The 21844-nt window shown below is 42.7% G+C and overlaps 1 protein-coding gene across 1 annotated transcript; it reads right to left on the minus strand.

Moving 5' to 3' along the window:
* Positions 1-20086: 20086 nt before the first annotated feature.
* On the minus strand, positions 20087-21783 carry PCBP1 (poly(rC) binding protein 1). The gene has a single exon (XM_043917532.1). It carries the CDS (start codon positions 21502-21504, stop codon positions 20434-20436), a length of 1071 nt encoding a protein of 356 aa, XP_043773467.1. The 5' UTR covers positions 21505-21783; the 3' UTR covers positions 20087-20433.
* Between the last annotated feature and the right edge of the window lie 61 nt (positions 21784-21844).

Below are 21844 nucleotides of genomic sequence, written 5' to 3' on the forward strand. Positions count from 1 at the left end.
AGTATGAACAGGGTCACATTCTAAGCAGGTTTGAGCTTGGTCCAGGGGAACAGTTCTCAGAAGCTAGTGCCAGAAGAGAATTTAGGAATTGTCTTGTCCAGGGGCCTTAATTTACATGATAGCTCAGTTAGCTGGTCATTTAGGCAGCAGACCTTAACTGAGCCTGTGTCCCGAGAGCCGGGATGGGTGCCGGAGGGTGGACACAGCTGGAGTGGCCCAGCCACCGTCCGTCCTGCTGGAGCTGCCCAGAGGGGGATATGACACAGGACAGTAGGAGGTCAGCAGGTTCGGTGGGCTGGAGAGTAGGAGAAAGGCACAGATCTACACAAGATGGAATAAAAATTGTAGCCTGGGACCAGATTTTGAAGGGCTTCAAAGGACATGGAGAAGAACTTAGATTTTACTGATTTTTTTTTTCCTACTGGTCATGGAGGTGGTCTGGTAGGAGTCAAGCTGGAGACTGATTTTAAGCTAGGGAGGAACATGGTCAGATGTGCATTTCAGAGCACTCACTGGCAGCATGCAGACAGATGGTGGGCTGGAGAGCCGCAGAATGGGACTCGGGGGTTTGGAGAGAGGCCTTTTGGCACCTAATGCTTGGAAACATGAAACATCTTTTTTCAAATGATACAGTGAGAGAACCAAGTCCATAGCTCAGTCCCATGTTCTTTCTGAGTGACCTTGAAGTGAAGGGTTTTTCAAATCTTTGCATATCAGAATATGCTGATGTTTCCTTTCCAAGAAGACTCCCCCACCCTGTCCTTGTTCCTGCCTACATTCCATCACAGTTTCCCCAGGGTCTTGTTGGAGGAGAAGTCCCTGCTCTGAGAATATGGTAGGAATAAAACTTGCCAGAAAAATGTGAAGCATGCAGAACCATGCCACCTCCACACTAGCCACAGGCTTTGCAATGCTATCTTTATGCCTCCAGATAAAGAGATCAAAGTTTCTCCAAGATCTGAGTCCCCAGGCTAATTTACATGAGGAGGGTGGGGGTGGGAAGGGTGGGATAAGCAAGATAGGATACAGAGGGAAATTTTTGTTTCACAGGTGATGTCTCCATCATGGCCAACAGCACAGGATCTGCTGTAGAGAGGGGACCTGCCCTGGGGAATCAGACACAAAATTTAAGGCAGAGTCTGCCCTCAATCTAGAATTCTGGAATGGGGACTTCCCTGGTAGTAGCTAAGATTCTGAGCTCCCAATTTGGGGGCCTGGGGTTCCACCCCTGGTCAAGGAACTAGATCCCACATGCCACAGTTGAGTTCCCATGCCACATGGCACAACCAAATAAATAAATAAATAGAATTCTGGAATGTCAACACTAGAAGAGGTCTTCAGTTCAGTTCAGTCACACAGTCATGTCCGACTCTTTGCAACCCCATGGACTGCAGCAGACTCCAATATTTTGGCCACCTGATTGGAAGAGCTGACTCATTTGAAAAGATTCTGATGTTGGGAACGATTGAAGGCAGGAGGAGAAGGGGACAACAGAGGATGAGATGGTTAGATGACATCACCGACTCAATGGACATGAGTTTGGGTAAACTCCGGGAGTTGGTGATGGACAGGGAGGCCTGGCGTGCTCCAGTCCAGTTCAGTTCAGTTCAGTCACTCAGTCGTGTCCATCTGTTTGCAACCCTATGAACCGCAGCACACCAGGCCTCCCTGTCCATCACCAACTCCCGGAGTTTACCCAAACTCATGTCCATTGAGTCGGTGATGTCATCCAACCATCTTATCCTCTGTCATCCCCTTCTCCTCTCGCCTTCAATCTTTTCCAGCATCAGGGTCTTTTCCAATGAGTCAGCTCTTCGCATCCGGTGGCCAAAGTATTGGAATTTCAGCTTCAACATCCAGTCCTTCCAATGAACACCCAAGACTGATCTCCTTTAGGATGGACTGGTTGGATCTCATTACAGTCCAAGGGACTCTCAAGAGTCTTCTCCAACACCACAGTTCAAAAGCATCAATTCTTCGGTGCTCAGCTTTCTTTATAGTCCAGCTCTCACATCCATACATGACTACTGGAAAAAGAAGAGGTCTTAGGCCTGCCTAAGCCAACTCACCCATTTTACAGATGGGGAAATTAAGATCTCTGAAGTGGCAGACTGAACTGGAGAGGAGTGCTCTTGGCTTTTTAAAACATTTTTTCCAATTGAAATATATGACATACAACACTGTGTGACTGTGTAAATTTAAGGTGTTCAACATGTTAATTTGGTACCTTTATATATTGTAATGATTGCCATTGCAGTAATAATTAGCATTTCTGTAATGATACATAATTATCCTTTCTTTTTAGTGGTTGGACATTAAGTTCTGATCTCATTAGATATGATGATTATAAAACAATACTGTTGTCTACTGTTTACTACACTGTGCATTAAATCTCTGGAGCTATTTACTACTCTTTGCAAGTATTCTTGACTTTCTGTCCAGTGTACTTTCCACAACTTCCTGCTGATTTCATCTGCTAGCATATGTGTATGTGGGTATAGATTTATAAATACATAAAACTTGAGCAGTAAATACAGTGGAACAGAGTTTGCCGTAGGGTAGCTGTATTTAAAAAATGCCCAAGTTCAGAAAAAGTCCAAGTCAAAATGCTCAGCCTTTACGAAACGCTAGAGCTTTGTCCCCTTTCTTGTATTGAGTTCCGTTCACCCCAGCAGCCTCTTGTCATGAGTTCAGGACATGGGCACACTTCACCTGGTCAGGTGGGCAGAATGAACCAGAAGCAAACAAATGAGAGAGCCTGGGGTTGGGAGATCCAACCTCCATATGGACCAGTTAACTTTTTACTCCGGTGATTCTCATCCACGATTGCACATTAGAACCACCCCTGCCTGGGCAGCTTTAAAAAAACCCCAAACCCAGACCTGAAACCAGACTAATTACATCAGAATCTCTAAGGATGGGGCCCAGGTGTCAGCACTTCCCCAAGCTCCCCAGCTTATTGCACTGGGCAGCCAAGTGGAGAACCACTGTTCTTTCCTCAGTCACATCCTGAACCTCTTCCTCTGACCAGCATGTCAAAAAAGTTTGGCAATCTTTGTTAAAAAAAAAAGGGGCAGGGGGAAGGGGGAGAATGCAGCTAGATGGCTGTGTGTTTCAATTATGTTAAAAAAAAAAACATCTAAAATGTACATGATCCTGAGGGTGAGTCTTTAACTTGGATATTCTCAGCTGTGTGACAGTCTCTTTATGATGTCAGGGCAGTCATCTGTGATGTACCCCAACTAGACCCCAAGGTCTTTACCATCAGGAAGGTAGCTTGGCCAATTGGTTAATAATGTGGGTTCTGGAAGTCAGTGCACTTTCTTAACTAGGGCAAGTTACTAAATCAGTGCAAAGTGCCTGGCAAGTAGTCAGCCTTGTAAAAACTGGAGCCATAAAAAAAAAAAAAAAAAACTGGAGCCATTATTAATATTATATGGCTTTGTACCTTCACGCTTCCTTGGGCAAGGTAGGTGTCCAATAAAACTTCATTGGGTGAAGGGCATCTGCCAGCACTGTCCAATAGAAATATGAGGGAAGCCACAAATGTGATTTCAACTTTGCTAATAGCTACATTTTAAAAAGTAAAATGAAACAGGTGAAATTAATTTTAATAACAGGTTACTTACTATGTGCAAATATGATTATTTCAACTGTGTAGTCAGTATAAAAAAGTATCAATAAATGATTAATGAGCTATTTTACACATTTTTCTCCCTCTGTACTACATCTTTGAAATCTGGTGTGCATTTGACATCTAATTCAAACCAGCCACATTTCAGGTGCTCACCAGCCACATATGGCAACATATGCATTGGGCAGCATAGGTTCAATGTTTCTTTCCTGTCTCAAAACCTGCACATTGAAAGTGGCCATTAAATGTGCTTCTCTGGGCTGTTCCTACCTCCTGACCCCTCACAGGGGCATCCATGCTCTGCAGCCGTCTCTTGTTCCATTGGAGCCTGTGTTGAAAAAGGTCACAGTTTCTGACCTAATATTGTTAACCTGATCTTTGTGTGAACATCCCCAGGGCTTTGTAAGATCTTTGGCCTCATCCTTTCTTTAGCTTGTGCGCTTCCACCAGAAATTTGCTGCCGTAAGTGGAAAGTTGCATTTTTTGTCTTAGTTTTTGTAAAAATATTTGCTTGACCCAAAAGGCAGCCTGCCCAAGGGCAGGGTGGGAAGTTCACAGGAGCCACTGTACCTGCAGTTCTTCCCTCTCAGGCCCTGCCCACTAGGGGTGGCAGCCTCCTGACCCCTGCAGCCAAGCCGCATGAGTCATCCTGGTCACTTGTTCAAACCTCCCCTCTGGTCTCAGAGCTGCTTTTGTTTTTCAGTTGAATAGGCAGCCTGAAACACACACACACACACACACACACACACACTCTGAGTGAGCCCGGCCAAGGGCTTGGTTCTTAAGTGGGAAAGCATATTGTTTGCCGTAACTACTGTCATATTCCTCAGCCTGGCATTCTACTGCCATTCCAGAGGGGCCCCTCTGGAATGGCCAGGCCATTCCAGGGTCTCTCTGTCAGGGAAACTTTCTGTGTTTTAACTTAAGGCAGGAAAGGAATTCAGATCCTGACCAAAGGGCAGAACAAGGCAGGAATCTGTCCTCTTGTGACTGGGGGTATGTCCACACCCCCACAGGACACTGAGGCTTCAGTCAGAACTACTGAGCCTCTCTTTATCCTCCCAACTAGGTTTGGGGTCTCTGTATGCAAAATGTACTTTATTCTTTGTCCTTGTGGTGTGGCTTACAGGATCTCATTTCCCTGACCAGGGATCGAACTTGGGCCCCCTGCACTGGTTAAGCATGGAATCTTAACCACCGGACTGCCAGGGAATTCCCACAAAGGTACCTTTTGATCCCAGCAATACTCAATCATGGTTGCACATTAGAATCACTGGGGCAGCTTTTTCTTTTTCTTTCATTTATACATACTTATTCATTCATTTATTTTAATTTTCAGTTTATTAATGTACAGTTGATTTGCAATGTTGTTACTTTCTGCTATCCAGCAAAGTGACCCAGTTATACATACAGATAATTTCTTTTTTATATTGTTTCCCATTATGGTTTGTCTCAGGATATTGAGCATAGTTCCTTTCTTATGCTATATAGTAGGACCTTGTTGTTTAAAAACCAGACCAGTTAAACTGGAATCTCTTTAGGCCTTTACTCTGACCAGGTGGGTTTATGATTTCCAGTTTCAGCTGGAAGCCTAAGTCTGCCCAGTAGCCCTCCAGGCCTCCCTGTTCAGCAGGCCCAGCCTGTGATTCTCCACCCCCCACTGCCCTCCAGACTTCCATCCTTCTTCCTCTGCCAGTCAGGGTCAGAAAGGACAGAGGTGGGGAGTTACTTTCTCCTGAAACTCCCAGTCCTCACCCATCTTACATCCTTCTTTGCACTTCAGAGAAAGCAGAGACTGAGGCCAACGGGGGTCCCCACCCCAGGAGCCCATCCTTTCCACACCCTCTGTGCTTTGTTTGCCTATGTTTTCCCTGTATTTCTTTCTCAAACTTTTAGTCTGTTTCATAGTCTTTGCACTTTCAACTTACATTCTCGTGTCACTGCCACCTGAAAAATCGGAATCCCTTTCTCAATTCTGTCTCCCTTTCAACTCAGTCTTCTATCTCTTGGTTTCTCTTCCCTGTGAAGCTTCTTGAAGGAGTCCTTATGGCGGTCTGTACTTTCTCACCTCTCCCCAACCTCCCACAGGTGAGCTCAGTTCCGTCACAATGTGGACACTCCTGACACTCGCTAAGGTCATGGGTGACCTCCTAGACACTAAATCCTTGGCCTATTTTCCATCTTCCTCTTCTCGCTGTTTGGCTGTGTTGATCACCTCCTCTCCCTCGAAATTCATCTTTGGTCTCCTGTGACTCCTTTTTTTTTTTTTTTTTCTCCACCCTCGTGCACACATGCTCAGTCATGTGACCCCATGGACTGCAGCCCGCCAGGCTCCTCTGTCCATGGACTTTTCCAGGCAAGAATACTGGAGTGGGTTGCCATTTCCTTCTCCATCCTGTGACTCCTTCTTTACTGATTTCCTCTCATCTCTTTGATGGTGTCCTCTTGGCTTTACTCAGCCTTGAGACTGATGTTCCCTAGTTCTATCCTTGGCCTTCTCTCTTTGTGAATTTATCTATCCCAAGGCTTCAACTCCTACCTACATGATGTTAACTCCCAAATCTTTGTCTCCAACCCGATTTCTTACATGTCCAGCTGTCTACTGGACATCTCCACACTAATATCCCTCTGAACATGTCCAGAATATAACCATTGTATTTTTTCCATCACATTTACTTTTACTCTAGTCATCATACTTAACAGTGAAACACTAGAAGTGTTACCATAAAAGGAATGCAAAAAGGTACCCACTGTCATCACTATAATTTAGGATTGTTCTCAAAGGACAATAGAAACCTGAATAGAAAAATCTATTCAATTCATTGTCTTATAAGAAAAATCAATCAGAACAATACATATTGGCAAGAAGATAATTGTCATATTTGCAAATGTGGAAAACTCCAGAGAATCATGTGAAAAACAAAGCTAATCAAATTAGTAAAGTTGTCTGTTACGAATTAATGACACACTAAGACCGCAGCATTGCTTTATGCTATTATCCCTTCACTCATTTAAAAATTTATATAGAGCCTACAGGGTGGTGCCATAGCTTCTTAAGCTGTAGAGCTACAGTTATGAACAAAAAGTATGTAGTCTCTGCTCTCATGAAGCCTACACTCTGGTAATAAGAAGTTAGATGTTGTATTAGTAAAAAAGGTCTCACCACAATATAAAATATCTATCTAGGAATAAAGTTAACCAGTAATGTGTAGGACTTAGAATAAAACTATTCAGAAATGTGTTAGTCACTCAGTTGTGTCCAGCTCTTTGCGACCCCATGTACTGTAGCCTGCCAGGCTCCTCTGTTAATGGAATTCTGCAGGCAAGAATACTAGAATGGGTTGCCATTCTCTTCTCTAGGAGATCTTATTGATCCAGGAATCAAACTCAGGTCACCTGCTTTGCAGGTGAATTCTTTACACTCTGAGCCACCAGGCACTCCTCGGAAACATGAAGGGAATCTTTAAAAATGGAAAGAAAAAAAATAAAAATGGAAAGAAATACTGTGTACCTAAATTGGGAATGAATTTTAAATTTTAATTAAAATTAATGAATTAAATAAATAAAATTCAAATGAATATGAATTTTAAGTTTTGTTAGCTTATTCTGGAGGCACTTTGATTCAATAAAGTTAGAAGTTTAAATGAGAGAAAATATTCAAGAACGTGTTGCAAAGGGTATAAGCCTTATGCTACCAGTCATTACCTTCTAATGCATGGAAGTAATAACCAAACAAGGTGGAGATGGCATAGGAAAAGACAGGCATATTGATAAGACAGAAAGGAAAGCCTAGAATAAAAAAGAGTGTAATTTCTAATAAAGATCTTCTCATATAATTGGGAAGAAGAAGAATTAGTCTGTGCTGTGCTTTGCTTAGTCACTCAGTCCTATCTGATGCTTTGCGATCCCATGGACTGTAGCCTGCCAAGCTCCTCTGTCCATGAGGATTCTCCAGGCAAGAATACTGGAGTGGGTTGCCATGGCCCCCTCCAGGGGATCTTTCCTGACCCAGGAACTGAATTGTGGACTCCTGCAATTGCAGGTGGATTCTTTACCAGCTGAGCTACCAGGGAAGCCCTAAGGATTAGTCTAGAGAATGACAAAGAGTTTCATCTGGATACCAAGTCTCACAGGTAGGAGTAGGAGGTGGCTGCCCTGAAGTGCTAGCAGGGCTGTGAGGCCTAGTCTAGGCTCAGCCAGGAGTTCTGCGTTTGATTAGAAATGTCTTCCAGGGGCCCAGGAACAGAAAACTACACTAAGGCACGTATTTGTCATTCCTGGATTATTCAAGAAATATCAATGGGATAACTAGCCAGCAATTTGGGGTAAAAAACTATTAGCTTTCTCTACCATATATACCAAAATCAATTTCAGATGGATTACATTTAAATGTAAAAGATGAAAATATAAAACACTAGAAGAAAAAACAAGATTTTTTTTTCTAATAATTGTGGTGCGGCAAGGACTTCCCAAGCGTGACACGAAAGGCAGAAACCATAAAGTTAAAGATTGATAGATTTAACTTCTTAGTCATTAGAAACTTGTGCAGAGCAGAAGTTAAAAGGAAACTGACAAATTGAGGGGGAAAAAATGCAGTATATGATGGATTAATATTTTATTATATAATGAGTTCCTCAATCAATATGAAAAATATGACCATTCCAATAGAAAAAAATGAAGAAGATGTTAATAGGTAATTCACCAAAAGAGAAATGCAGACAGCTGAGAAACATAATTTTTTCTTTTTTTTAATCACCAATAATCTAAGGAATGAAAATTCACACAATGCAGTGACATTTGTTTTCACCTGCCAGATTGGCAAAGAAAAATATCTAGTCTGGTTGAGAATATGGGAAACAATATTGGGAAAATCCCTGCTAATGCAGTTTAGCCATTTTGGCTGCAAAAATCCACTCTGTAATGGTTTCTGATTACCTTTTTCAGAGAGCAGTCAAGTTCTAGAAGGTAGCATTTACTGGAGAGATTTGCAAAAAGTTGCAAAAGGAGAACTTTGTAGCTAAGCTATAATTCTGTAAATTTGTGGTTAGCTAGAATATCCTGTCAGTCTGTTAAGTTCTAGTTTCCTTTTCTTATTTTAAAATGTCTCTTCCTAAGAAATGGGTCATGAGTGCTTAGGCTACTGTCCCTGAATAACGCTTTGACTTCTTGGAGATCCAAATCCCTTGCTAAATTTTTGGGTAAAAATTAGCCCCACCTCAGGTACGTTGAGACAGCCCCCTGCTGGGCACCAAAGTGTTGGCATGAGGCCAGGAGGCCCACCCAGATGGGCTACCTCCTCCCCAGTGAGGAACAGGAGACGCACCAGGCTCCAGCCTTCTGAGCAGGTAACATCCACCTCATCAGATACACGAAGAATAAATCCTACTTTTGCTACCTTGTTCTGAGAAGGCAGGAATTTTCTCCCCAAGGACATTTATTTGGTTGGGTGATGTCCTGGGATGATGACATTAAAGATCTTCTTTCACTTTCATTGTGTAATAAAGAATCAATAGAACGAAAATAAGATATTATTAATACTATAAAGGTGATAATCCTGTACTTCCCAATGCCTTCCTAGGCCAAACAGGCCATTCACCTGCTGCTGGTTGGAAATTAAATTAGAGGAGAATTTATTTGACTATAGGTAGGGCAAAAGGAGAGCTTCCCTGGTGGCTCAGACGATAAAGAATCTGCCTGCAGTGTGGGAGACCAAGGTTCAATCCCTGGGTTGGGAAAATCCCCTGGAGGAGGGCATGGCAACCTGCTCCAGTATTCTTGCCTGAAGAATCCCCAAGGACAGAGGAGCCTGGCAGACTACAGTCCATGGGGTCACAGAGTCGGACACGATTGAGCAATTAAGCACAGCACAGCACTGGGCAAAAGGAAAGGATAAAACCATTAAAACTGCTGATAGGTTTGCCTATATAAAGCAACACAAAACTCATGTACAATTATCCTTCAATAAAAAAATAAATGGAAAAAAAATCTCATGCACATCAAAAAACTTCAATATTCACAACCCCTGGAATTTAGATGCACATATATTTAGGCTATAATAGATGCACACCATCACCTTGCTCTAGAACAGTTCTCAAATTTTTTGGTCTTGGGATCCCTTTACACTGAAAAACTATTGCGGTTCCTAACACGCTTTTCTTGTGTGGGTTATTTTTATTCATATTAACTGCCTTAGAAATTATAGCTTATATATTTAGGGTAATTCCTAAATATATAGAATGCTCTTAGAATTATTAAGATAGAAGATATTCATCTCAGGAAGAAAATGTACAAAGGATGTGAAGAGGCAATCTATAGAAGAAAAACATAAATTATAAAAATCATGAAAAAAGTTTCAACATTATGAGAAATTACAGAATGCAAATTCAAATCATAAAGAGAGTCTACTTAAAAAAAAAAAAGAGCCTACTTATTGCTTAACAACCTAGTAAATGTGAAAAAAAGATATAAAATCGGTAACCAATAAGGAACTACTGTACAGCATAGGGAACTCTCCTCAATCTTTTGTAATTATCTCAATGGGAAAATAATTTGAAAAAGAAAAGATAAATGCATATGCATAACTGAATTACTCTGATGTACACCTGAAACTAATACAACATTGTTAATCAACTGTATTCCAATATAAAATAAAATTTTAAAAAAGGTAATTCCCAGTGTTGGTGGAAGTGCAGAGAAAAGTACACAGTTGTAAGAGTATACTTTGGCAAAATTCTTCCACAGAGCAGTATTTCTACAAGCATGGTCAGGGACCCATAGGGCTCCTTGAGACTCTTTAGGGGTCTGAGAGGTCAAAACTATTAAAAAAAAAATTTTTTTAAACAATTTCTCAGCTCTGCCAGGCAGTCTTTTAAAACTATTTTCATGATAACACTGAGATGTCATCTGCCATTTTGTTCTCTCTCATTAGTTTGGAGAGCAGTTTTTCAGAGGCTAGTTGTTGTTCAATATCTCAGCAGACTGATGCAGAAGGAGCTATGACACCCCAGAATATTCTATTAAGCCAGGTATTAAAAGGCTCTGCATAAATGGCAAACTGCCACTTTTCTCACTAAACTTTTTTTGTTGTGGAAAATACTGTTTTTAATAAAAATATAAATGGGTTCATTATATTTATTTTGAAACGAATATAAAAATGTTTAATTTTTTTTAATGCTATAATTTCAAGATCCCCTGGAGAAGGGCATGGCAATCCACTCCAGTATTCTTGCCTGGAACTTCCCTGGTGGCTCAGACTGTAAAGCATCTGCCCACAATGCGGGAGATCTGGGTTCAGTCCCTGGGTCAGGAAGATCCCCTGGAGAAGGAAATTGCAACCCACTCCAGTATTCTTGCCTGGAAAATCCCATGGATGGAGGAGCCTGGTGGGCTAAAGACCATGGGGTCAGAAAGAGTCAGACAGGACAGAGTGACTTCACTTTCATTCTTGCCTGGAGAATCAAATGGGCAGAGTAGCCTGGCAGTCTATAGTCCATAGGGTGGCAGAGAACTGGACAGGACTGAAGCAACTTAGCAAGCACATAATTTCTCAGATGGTTAATATGAATAAAAATAATCCACACAAACAAAAGCCTGTTAGGAATCACAATGGGTTTTGAGTGTAAAGGGATCCCAAGACCAAAAAGTTTGAGAATTGTTCTAGAGCAAGGTGATGGTATGCATCTAAAGCCTCAAAAATAAAGCTACCCTTTAATCCAGACTTTCCTATTTTGATAATTTTTCATAAGAAAATAGTCAGAGATGAATCTCAAGATATTTTTCTAAGTATATTCACCATTGTATTGTTTAAGACAGTAAAACGTAAAAACAATTTAAATTCTGTAAATAGTCTGGAGAAGGAAATAGCAACCCACTCCAGTATTCTTGCCTGGAAAATCCCATGGACGGAGGAGCCTGACAGGCTACAATCCATGGGGTAGAAAAAAAAAAAAGAAAATAAATAAATAAATAAATTCTGTAAATAGGAGATTAGTTAAATTACATCAATGTGATAAAGCACATATGGCTAATAAAAATACTACTATAAAATAGCCTTTATTGATTTATTGCAGTGAAAATGTTCATAGTTGATTGTTAAAAAATAGAATATAATTAAAAAAATTTTTTTTTCAACCCATAGCGCTGAGACAATTGGATATCCACATACAAAAGAAGGAATTTGGATCTGTACTCAGATCATATATACAAGAATTAGCTCAAAGTGAGTGTATCAAAGGCTTAAATCTAAGGTCATGAAGATTTATACTAATGTTTTCTTTTAAGAGTTTTATAGTGTAAGAGGTAGAACTATAAAACTCTCAGAAGAAAACATTAGTATAAATCTCCCATCCAAGTACTAACCAGGCCCAACCCTGCTTAGTTAGTATAAATCTTTATGACTGTAGATTAAGGAATGGTTTCTTAGCTATGACATCCAAAGGCACATCAAAGAAAAAAATAAACTGGACTTCATCTAAATTTAAAACTTTTTGGGAATTCCTTAGTGGCCCAGTGGCTAGGACTTGGATCTTTCACTTCAGGGGCCTGGGTCCAATCCCTGGTCAAAGAACTAAGATCCTGCAAGCTGTGCATGGTGTGGCCAAAAAAAAAAAAAATATTAAAAAAAATTGAAAACTATTACACTTCAAAGGACACTATCAAGAAAGTTAAGAGACAACCCCCCCCCCAAAAAAAAAAAAAAAAAAGAGACAACCCACAGAATGGGAGAAAATATTTGCAGTCATCTCTCAGATAAGATTCTATTATATAGAATATATAAATAACTCTTACAACTCAACAGCAAGATAACCTAATTTTTTAGATGGGCAAAGTATTTGAATAAACATTTCTCCAAAGAAGATATTCAAATGACTGATAAGCACAAGAAAAAATGCTCAATGAAGGAAATGCAAATCATTAGGGAAAAACCACAATGTGGTATTATTTCACACCCACTAGGATGACTCAAAAAAAAAAACAAAACAGAAAAACTAACAAGCATTAGCAAGATGGTAGAAAAATTGAAACACTTATTCACTGCGGGTGGGAATGTAAAATGGTACAGCCACCACAGAAAACTATTTGGCAGTTCCTCAAAAAGTTAAACAGATTTACCACATGACCCAGCAATTCTACTCCTAGGTATATACTCAAGAGAAATGAAAACATATGTCCACACAAAAACTTAGAAAGCAATGTTCCTTACAGCATTATTCATAATAGCCAAAGAGTGGAAACAGTTCAAATGTCTATTGACTGATAAATGGATAAACAACCTGTGCTACAGCCATGCAATGGAATATATTCAGCCATACAAGGGAACAAAGGATTGATATGTGCTATAGCATGGAGGAAGCCTTGAAAACATTAGGCTAAGTGAAAGAAACTAGACACAAAAGGTCACATATTAGCTAACTCTATTTATATGAAATATCCAGACAAAGCAAATCCATAGAGTCAGGAAGTAGATTATTGGGAGCAGAGTCAGGAAGGAGTCCTAGTTGCCAAGCACTAGGGTAGATGGGGTGTGTGAGGAATGATGAGTGACTGGTATGGTTTTCTTTTCAAGGTGGTGAAACGTTTGGCATAAGATAGTGGTGATGATTACACAACGCTGTGAACATACTAAAACCTACAAAATTGTACATTTTAAAATGGTGAATTTAAAAAAAAAAAAAATGGTGAATTTTATGGTATATGAAGGATATCTCAATATAATAAAAAGGAAAATAGCATACAAATTAGTGTGTATAGTATGATCCATTTTTAAAAGGCTAATATATACTTTAAAAGAGTAGTATATAAAAGACTAGAGAATGTTAACCTCTAGTCACGATAATGTAGTAATATGAATGTTCATATGTATTATATATTTATGTATGTTCTATAAAATATGTATTGCTGTGTTAATTGAAAAATTGGGCAATAAAAGTTATTAAAGAAAAAATAAAACACATGGGATTCTGTTTAAAGTATCTTGAACATTAATTTGATACTAATCTCTCACTTAAATGCTTTATTCTCTGCCATCACCCTCTGTGTTTTTTTCAGTCTAGCTTTATTGAGGCTTTTGATGACTAAGTCAAAGATCTCTCTTGGTAAATGTCACATTGCACTTGAAAATATGTGGGTTATTTTCAAATATCTTTTGATATTGACACCTAACATAGTTCCACAGTGATAAGAGAACAGATTTTGTATGATTTCAACACCTTTATACCATGAAATTTTTGTACCTTGTTTTATGTCCCTGAATACGTTCCAGTGTCTCTTAGTTTACAGTCTATGGGAACTTGAATAGAATTTGTATCCTACTGTTGTGTGAAAATTTATAAATCTTAATTATGTTGAATTGGTTCACAAAGTTTTTCAGGTCTACTATAGCCTTCTACTTCTCTGTGTATTCATTCTATTAATTTTTGAGAGTTTGATATTAAAACTCCAACTAAAAATTTTAATTTATCTACTTAAAAAAATTGTAATATATAGTGGAACTATATGGAAACTTGTTCTGTATTTTCCAAGCCTCCTGTAAAACTGTTATTATATTTTCATAATAAATAAAAATAAAAATAAAAAAAGACAAAATAAAACAATGTGCAGATTCTCTGACCATTTAGACTCTCTTGGGGCAATTTTTCTGGCCTAATGGGACAACCCAAAATGGTGGTTAGGGGCTTTCCTGGTGGCTCAGAGGTAAAGAATCCACCTGCCAATGCAGGAGACACGGGTTTGATCTCTGATTCTGGAATATCCCACATGCCAAGGGGAAGTAAACCCATGTGCCACAACTACTGAGCCTGTGCTCTAGAGCCTGGGAGCCCAACTACTGAAGCCCTAACGCCCTAAAGCCCATGCTCTGCAACAAGAGAAGCCACCACAATGAGAAACCCGTGCATCACAACTAGAGAAAGCTGGAGCAGCAATCAAGACCCAGTATGGCCAGAAATAAACATTAAAAAAAAAAAAAAAAAACAAAATGGTGGTTAGAAAGCAGTTTGAGAGCCACATTGTTTGTGCTCAAATACTGGTTCTGCCTCCCATTGGCTCTGTAGCCTTGGACAAGTCATCTCATTGCCACGTGCCTCAGTTTCCTCACCTGTAAAGTGGCATCAGAATATGTACCTCACAGGGCCCTGTGGATTCAAGGAGTTAATTCATTTAAAGTGCTTGGAGCAGTGCTTTGCACACACCAAGCTTTTGATAAATGTTAGCCAGTCCTGGAGATGTTGCTGGCATGGCTCAGGTTGCAGGCTGGAGAATGACCACATCTGACCTCACTGACGTCCGGTCGGGAGCCAGTGGGAGAAGGTTCTCTTAAGGACCCACTGAAGAAGCCCTGAAAATGCTTTCTGAAATAGACGTAAACTAACAAATGATGGCATGTGTTTTCATCTCCATGAAGGCAGGTTTAAGAAAGTGTATCTATCTCCCTGCTGTGGCTGCATGGCTCAGGGAAGAAGTGACTTGGGGTCTTCCACCACCTGAGTGACTAAGTGGGGAATGAGTTTGCTCTCACTGAAGCAGAGCTGCCTCAGTTCCCCACCAAGATGTGCTCAGCCTCGAGGCAGATGTCTGGAGTCTTATGAGGCTGCTGGGAGGAGAAGGGGACAGCTAGAGTTATCCTCTCCTTAGTGTCCAGGGGACACTCAGGGGAGCCATAGCCACTTCATAGAGCCCTCACTGCTAGGGCCTGAGAGCGGGGGAAGGAAGGTGTGGGGGCCTGGGTCTGCTGGTGGGATGGCTTACTCCGCCTGCCTGTGTGTAACCTTCCCTGGCACGGACCCATGTGCCTTCCCCTCTACTGCCCTTTCTGCTTCCCCATAAAGTCTAAAGGTGCCAGCACCTTCAGGGATGTTCAGAGCAAATGTCTCTGGTAGTTCCTTCCTTTCTGCTTTCTCCTCCATCAAGACCTGGTTGAACAGTTATCCAAAATGCCAAGATGGGCTTGTTGCTGCCAGGTTTTTGTTAACTTCCCTTTTTCTTAAGAATTTTTACAGAAGGCATGTGTGTCAAAAATCAGTCCTGTGGCAGGAAGAGAAGCAGAGGTAGGTGCCCACGAAAGCAGTATCATTTCCCAAGGCAGCCATGGATATTATCTTACCCAGTTATTTCAGATGAAGGATTGAAACCCAGAAAGGTGAGCAATTTGTCCAAAATCACCTAGAGTCAGGACTAGAACTCAGGTCTCTTGCTCATCAGTATAAATTTCCTTGCAGAATTTTCATGCTAAAAGAGCAGGAGCCCCAGAACTCAGGAAAGTAATGAAGAGGACAGCCAGGGACAGATTATGAAGAAACAAATGCTTTTCCAAATGCAAGGATGTCCAAACAGAATGACTCTGTAGAACTGTAAGAAGCTGGCAGGCTTTGCACTAGTGGGAACAGATCCCAAAGGGTCTGGAAACTCCACTGAATTTGGATTTTCTTTTGAAGACCATGGGTGCAGGTGGGACTTGAGGGCCTTTAAGCAAGGGAGTGATGTGGTCAGATTGGAATCTTCAGGTGGCCAGGCCAGGCAAGGTGGCCAGAGGACTCGGCAGTGGGCAGCTTCTCTGAAGGTGACTGCCTATTTATATGTTTGGCTGGGTGCTGTCTTTTTGGCAGGAGGTGACAGGCCCAGCAATGCCGGACCATATGTGGTTCACTACTTGGGGTAGCTGGGGGGTGGGGTGAGGGTGGTGGTGGTGACGTGGATTCAGCTCACAAACCTCAAGCTCTTGGCAAACAAGTGACAGAGAATAAGTAACTGCTCTAGGGGGTGAACCCTAAAATGGTGATGTACTACCCAATGGTTCAGCTGGCTGGGGTGGGGTATATGGTGGTGATATATGTGTGCAGAGTGGGGCAATGGAGGGCATAGGGGTTGGGGGAAGACTAGCCTTCTAAATACAGGGGACAACTTCAGGGGTATGACACAACAGGTGCTTGTCAGGCTGTTTAGCCTCCTCCAGACTGTGGCAGTGGCTGTGGCCTAACAGCTGGTGGTAGGAATGATGGGGCTGTGAGAAGAAACACAGCAACTGCAGAGGGTGTGCATCCATTTTCAGTCCTCAGGCCAGAAAAGAATGGGATGGGCTCAAGCTGCCCCAAAGAGAAAGGGGAGGACTCTTTAAGTGCGAGTGCCCGTAAGAGAGGGGACAAAGTGGATTCAACTGTAATAGTCAAACCTGGGGGACATCTGACAGTCACTGCCCCAATGCTCTATATTTAGTCTTCTTAAACCTGCAGCTTTCATTTTCAGCTTTCTACTGCCTCCTTATTACTTTGCCTTTAGTGAGGTTTCATTCAAAAACAACAACAACAAAAAAGAGACCTTTCCCCCAGTTTTCCTCCATCAAGTTATTGTCCTATTTCTTTTCCTCCTTTGTACCAAGCATTTGAGCCATCTACATTCCTGTCTTCACTGCCTTGGTCCCCAGGCCCTCCTCTCCTGTAGCAATCTGGCTTCTCTGCATCTCTCTTCTGAAATTCTGTTTCCTAAGGATACTCATGACATCGAAATTATCTTCTCCAGTGTCCACTTTAATCTCCAAAATGACTGGAGGAAAGGTGATAAAAAAAACTATTAGAAATTAGACTTCAGTTTATCTTATTGACATTTATGTTTTTATCTTTTCCAAGCCATATTTCGAATTATGCATGTATATAGTTTATAAATAAGCATAATGACTACAGACACAATTTATTGATAAATGAGCATGTAATAAGGACTTTTTCTAAAAGGGGTACACTTTAAGAAAATATTTGGATGACTGGGTTTCAAGATAAAGCTCAAACCCTTATTTTGGCATTGAAAGCTGTTTATAATTTAGTCTCAAATGATTCCACAACTTTTCCACCTCCCCTTCCCTCCCTTACCAAGTACTGTGCTCTAACTACAATGGGCTATTACACATCTCCCAAGTGTACCAAAACTTAAAGAGTTTTAGTTCAAAGTATTTTTGCACCTAGATGTCCAATAAATCTTAAATCTTGCAATTACTGCCTTATTGTCACTCCACTGGCCTTGAAACTTTCCTCCTTGACCATTTTCAAGGGTGCTATTCTGGTTTTTCTCCTGCTGCCCTTATTTCTTCTTCTTTGGCTGCATCCTTCATATTCCTTCCAAAAATACTTATTGAGCCCTTGTTGTATGTCAGGTATGGTGACAGGCACTAGAAATATAGCGGTGAACAATTAGACTAGATCCCTTTACCTCCAGGTTATACCCCAAAGCTCAGTCTCTAGCCCCTTCCTCTCCTTGTCTCCCTGTAGCTGATTCCCTTTGTCTTTTTTTTCCAGTTTGTCTTCTATTTCAAGCTACTTGTTGAGTATTTCTGCCTGCAAATACTCTAATCACCAGGTCTGACCTCTCATTCCATACATCGTTTTTTCTCGCCTCCTCAAGCAGTTTCAATCTCTCTTGCATTGGCAGCCCCTTCTATATGAATTTCTATTGATAACTACTTCCCTACCAATATTAGAACCTGCTTACCTGAGGCATTTTGCTTACTGCTGTTCTTGCCTTTATTCTAAGCTGCCAGTCTTTCTATCCTATCCATTCTTGCTACCTAAATCATTCTACAAATTACTGTCAGCTTTGCCTTTGAAGCAATGGGAAGAAGGATGGTTTGAGGAAAACGAGGCCTACTTTTTAAAGGGCATTGGCACCATTCCCCCAGCAAGTTTCAGGGACATCTTACAAACCATTTAGCTTGGTATTTCAGGGTCCAACCTAATTATCCCCTCGTATTCTACACAGACAAGAGCTCATTATTTCTAGAAGACATTGAACCCATTTCTGGGTCTTTGCTAGGGTCTCCCTAACTTATCCTGGCCCAAGACAACTACCTTCTCTCAGCTTATCATTTAGTAAACATTGCTTTCTTTCAATATTTCTTTGTCCAAAGATATTGTGAGCAGAAATGGGCCTTTGGCTTTTCACAATCTATATTGAAGTTTACTGTCTTGTAAGCACTGTTCTGTTTCACATATGCTTTCCCCACCCTTCCCCCACCCCCAAACCCAGGAGATGCTAATTTCAACAGCTCCATCTTATACAGAGCTTAAGTAATTCACCCATGGCCACAGTGGCAGAATGTAAATTTAAATTCAGGTTTGATTCCAGGATTTGTGCTCCTTGTGACCACCTGCCTGACTTCACAGTAGATATGAAGTACATAATAGACCCCAATCTTACCTCCAGGGGCCCTGGGAACCAGGTCTGTACCTCGGAAAAAAGATGCCCTGCAGAGAAGAAACCTCAACAGGCATTTATGGTGGCTAACACTCCCCTCCCACAGGGATTTCTCTGTGATCTCCCACATTGCCTGGTTTGAACTACACACTTTGGCACCTAATTGTTTTCCTCATCTGCTGTTTCTTGTGTGTTTTTGCCTAATAGTAGAAAAATTTCCTCTCATCAGGTTCAGCCTAGAACTACTGGCTGACACGAGGCTGTTAGGCCTTTACAGCAAAATCTTCCTTCTCCACCGGTGAAGAGAATTAGTGGCACTAACTCTGAACCTTTCAGAGTCTTGTTAAAAATGCGGTCTTCTGATGAGATTTGGGGTGGGACCAAGGAATCTGCATTTTTAACATTGAGGTCATTCTTCGGCGGTTGTCAGCGGATCAGCCTACATTCCTGCCAGTGTGGACTGCCCCATTTAGACAGAATTATTTCCTGGTACAATGATTTCTCTAAACATTGTACAGTTGAAGAATTATAAGCTAGGTCTCCTTTGTTTCTGGATACGCCACTTGGCAGGTGTAGTAACATCCTGACAGGCTGCTTGCCACAGGTGCTTATGCTCGACACGTGCGCCCCGCTGGTACCGTCCCCCTTCAGTCCTGCTGCCCAAAGACCACCCTCTACGCCTACCACCACCCTGCAGCACCTACCCTCTCCCAAGCCCTTAGACCCACCCTAGCCCCCTTCCCTTCCCTCCACCTCAGCCCCTCCCTTCACCCCCAGCCCAGCCCTTCCCTCCCCCACCTTGTCTGTGGGCCCCCCAAGCTCCTCCCACCTCAGAACATTTTTTTGTTCCTGGCTAAGAGTTTTGCACATGGGATTGGGGGTGGGGCTGGGGCCGGGGCCGGTTGGACTAGAGGACACACTACCATTCATCAGAGGTCCTACAGAATGGGCATACTCTTCCAATCTGAGAAAACCCTCATGTTTTTTCTACCAGAGAAATGCGCAGAGGCCTCTCTCTGGAACCTAGCTAGAGGGATGTCACTCTCCAAGAGAGCCTTCCATCTCTGCAAACACCCCAAAGCAGGCCCAGCCTGCCGGGTTCCTTTGTTGGGACGAGAGGGAATGGAATCTTACCAATAAGATGAAAAGGGCTGGAGAAAATACCAGGAACGGGCCCACCTTTCTTCCTACAAAGGCCTAACGCTAAAAGGGGAGGAAAAAAAAGGCACCAACAAAGAGTTTAAGATAGCAGTTCCCAGCTTTTTCAAATATGAAGCATTTTTTAACCAATCCATTTTTTAATTCTTAAATTCTTGACATTACAGAACTAAACTGAAATTTATTAACATTCCACTCTTACATTTCTTATCGACAAACAGAAATAAAATTCATGAGCCAAAAACCCAAAACAAAACTAAAAACAGGGAAAAGCTTATAAAACTAAATATGGATCCCAGCATTAACAGCTGAACAGAGAATGTGATTTTTAAATTCTTAGCGGATGATAAAGTTGTGGAGAAACTGAACACTTACAAATTATTTAAAACCTGGAATCACTGACCAGAAATTACACAGTTGGATCATGGGAAAACAGCAGAAAGGGTTATGAGAGAACCTACACTGTTCTAGCTGCACCCCATGCCCTTCTCAGAAGAAAGCCTGGCATTGATTAGATATTGGGCCAGACTAATACTGGCAGCAGAACCAGTGATAGTAACCTGCCTACCAGAAGAGCCTTCCACTGGGTTGGCAATTTTGATCTGGGCCCCGGACATCTGGCGGATCTCATTAATGTTGGCGCCTTGGCGCCCGATTATGCAGCCAATTAAGTTATTTGGAATGGTGAGTTCATGGGTGGTTTGAGTAGATGCATCCAAACTTGCCCAATAGCCTTTCACCTCTGGAGAGCTGGAGTCAATTCCGGCGAATCCGGTCCCGCCGTGCATCATGGCAAAGTGAGACTGTTGTCTTGCCACCTGGTTCAGCTTGGCCAGATCGAGCGGAGAAATGGTGTGTTGTCCTTGAATCGAGTAGGCATCTAGAGGTGGTCCCTCCAGGTCATGGGTGGCATGGGGGTAGCCCGCAGCGTCGCTGCACCGATCTTGGCCGCCCGCGCAGATGACTGGAGAGCTGGCCGGCATGGGCTGGTACGGAATGGTCATGACTCTCCCTTGCGGAGACTGGGAGAGCGTCTCCAGCATGACCAGGCAGATCTGCTTGACACACTCGGTGACAGACTGCGGCACGCCAGCAATGGTGATGGCCCGCTCGGTGGAGTTGGGCAGCATATCCCCCGCCACCTGGACTTGGGCCCCGGTACTCTCGCGGATCTCTTTGATCTTACACCCGCCTTTCCCAATCAGGGAGCCGCACTGGGTGGCCGGCACCACCAGCCTCAGGGTGACCGGGGGCCTGCTGGCCGCCGTGCTGTTGGTCATGGAGCTGTTGATATCTTCTTCCAGCTTGTCGATGATCATAGCGAAGGCCTTAAAGATGGCATTGGTGGGGCCGGTCAGAGTGATGATTCTCTCCGGGCAATTCCCCTCCGAGATGTTGATCCGCGCGCCACTCTCCTCGCGGATCCTCTTAACCGACTCCCCTTTCTTCCCAATGATGCTTCCTACTTCCTTTCCGTGCATAAGCAGCCGAATGGTGAGAGTCACATTTAGTCCACTTTCAGTCACACCGGCATCCATGGCGAGCGGCGGGCGGCGTTCGGGGGAGTTGGGCTCGTTACGTGGTCAAGTCTTTGGTGGCTGGCGGGGGGAGGGGAGGTGTAGGCCCAAAACTGCCGGCGCGAGGCGAGCGAGGGCCGCGGGAGCGAGCGGGCGCGGGCGGGAGGCCGCGGCGTCGTCGCAGGGGCGGGCGGCGGCGGCGGAGGGGGCGAGCGGGGCCGGGAGCGGCGGGCGGGCGGGTGGGCGAGGGCGCGGCGGTGGCGACTCCGGCGGCAGCCTCGGCGGTCTGGGCGGGGCGGGAAGCCCGCTTTCAACCCCGCGTACCCTCTGACCCCGGAAGTGCTTGCTGCGCAGGACCCCT

This window comes from Cervus elaphus, chromosome 11, assembly GCF_910594005.1.
Source record: "Cervus elaphus chromosome 11, mCerEla1.1, whole genome shotgun sequence".
NCBI classification, from domain to species: domain Eukaryota; kingdom Metazoa; phylum Chordata; class Mammalia; order Artiodactyla; family Cervidae; genus Cervus; species Cervus elaphus.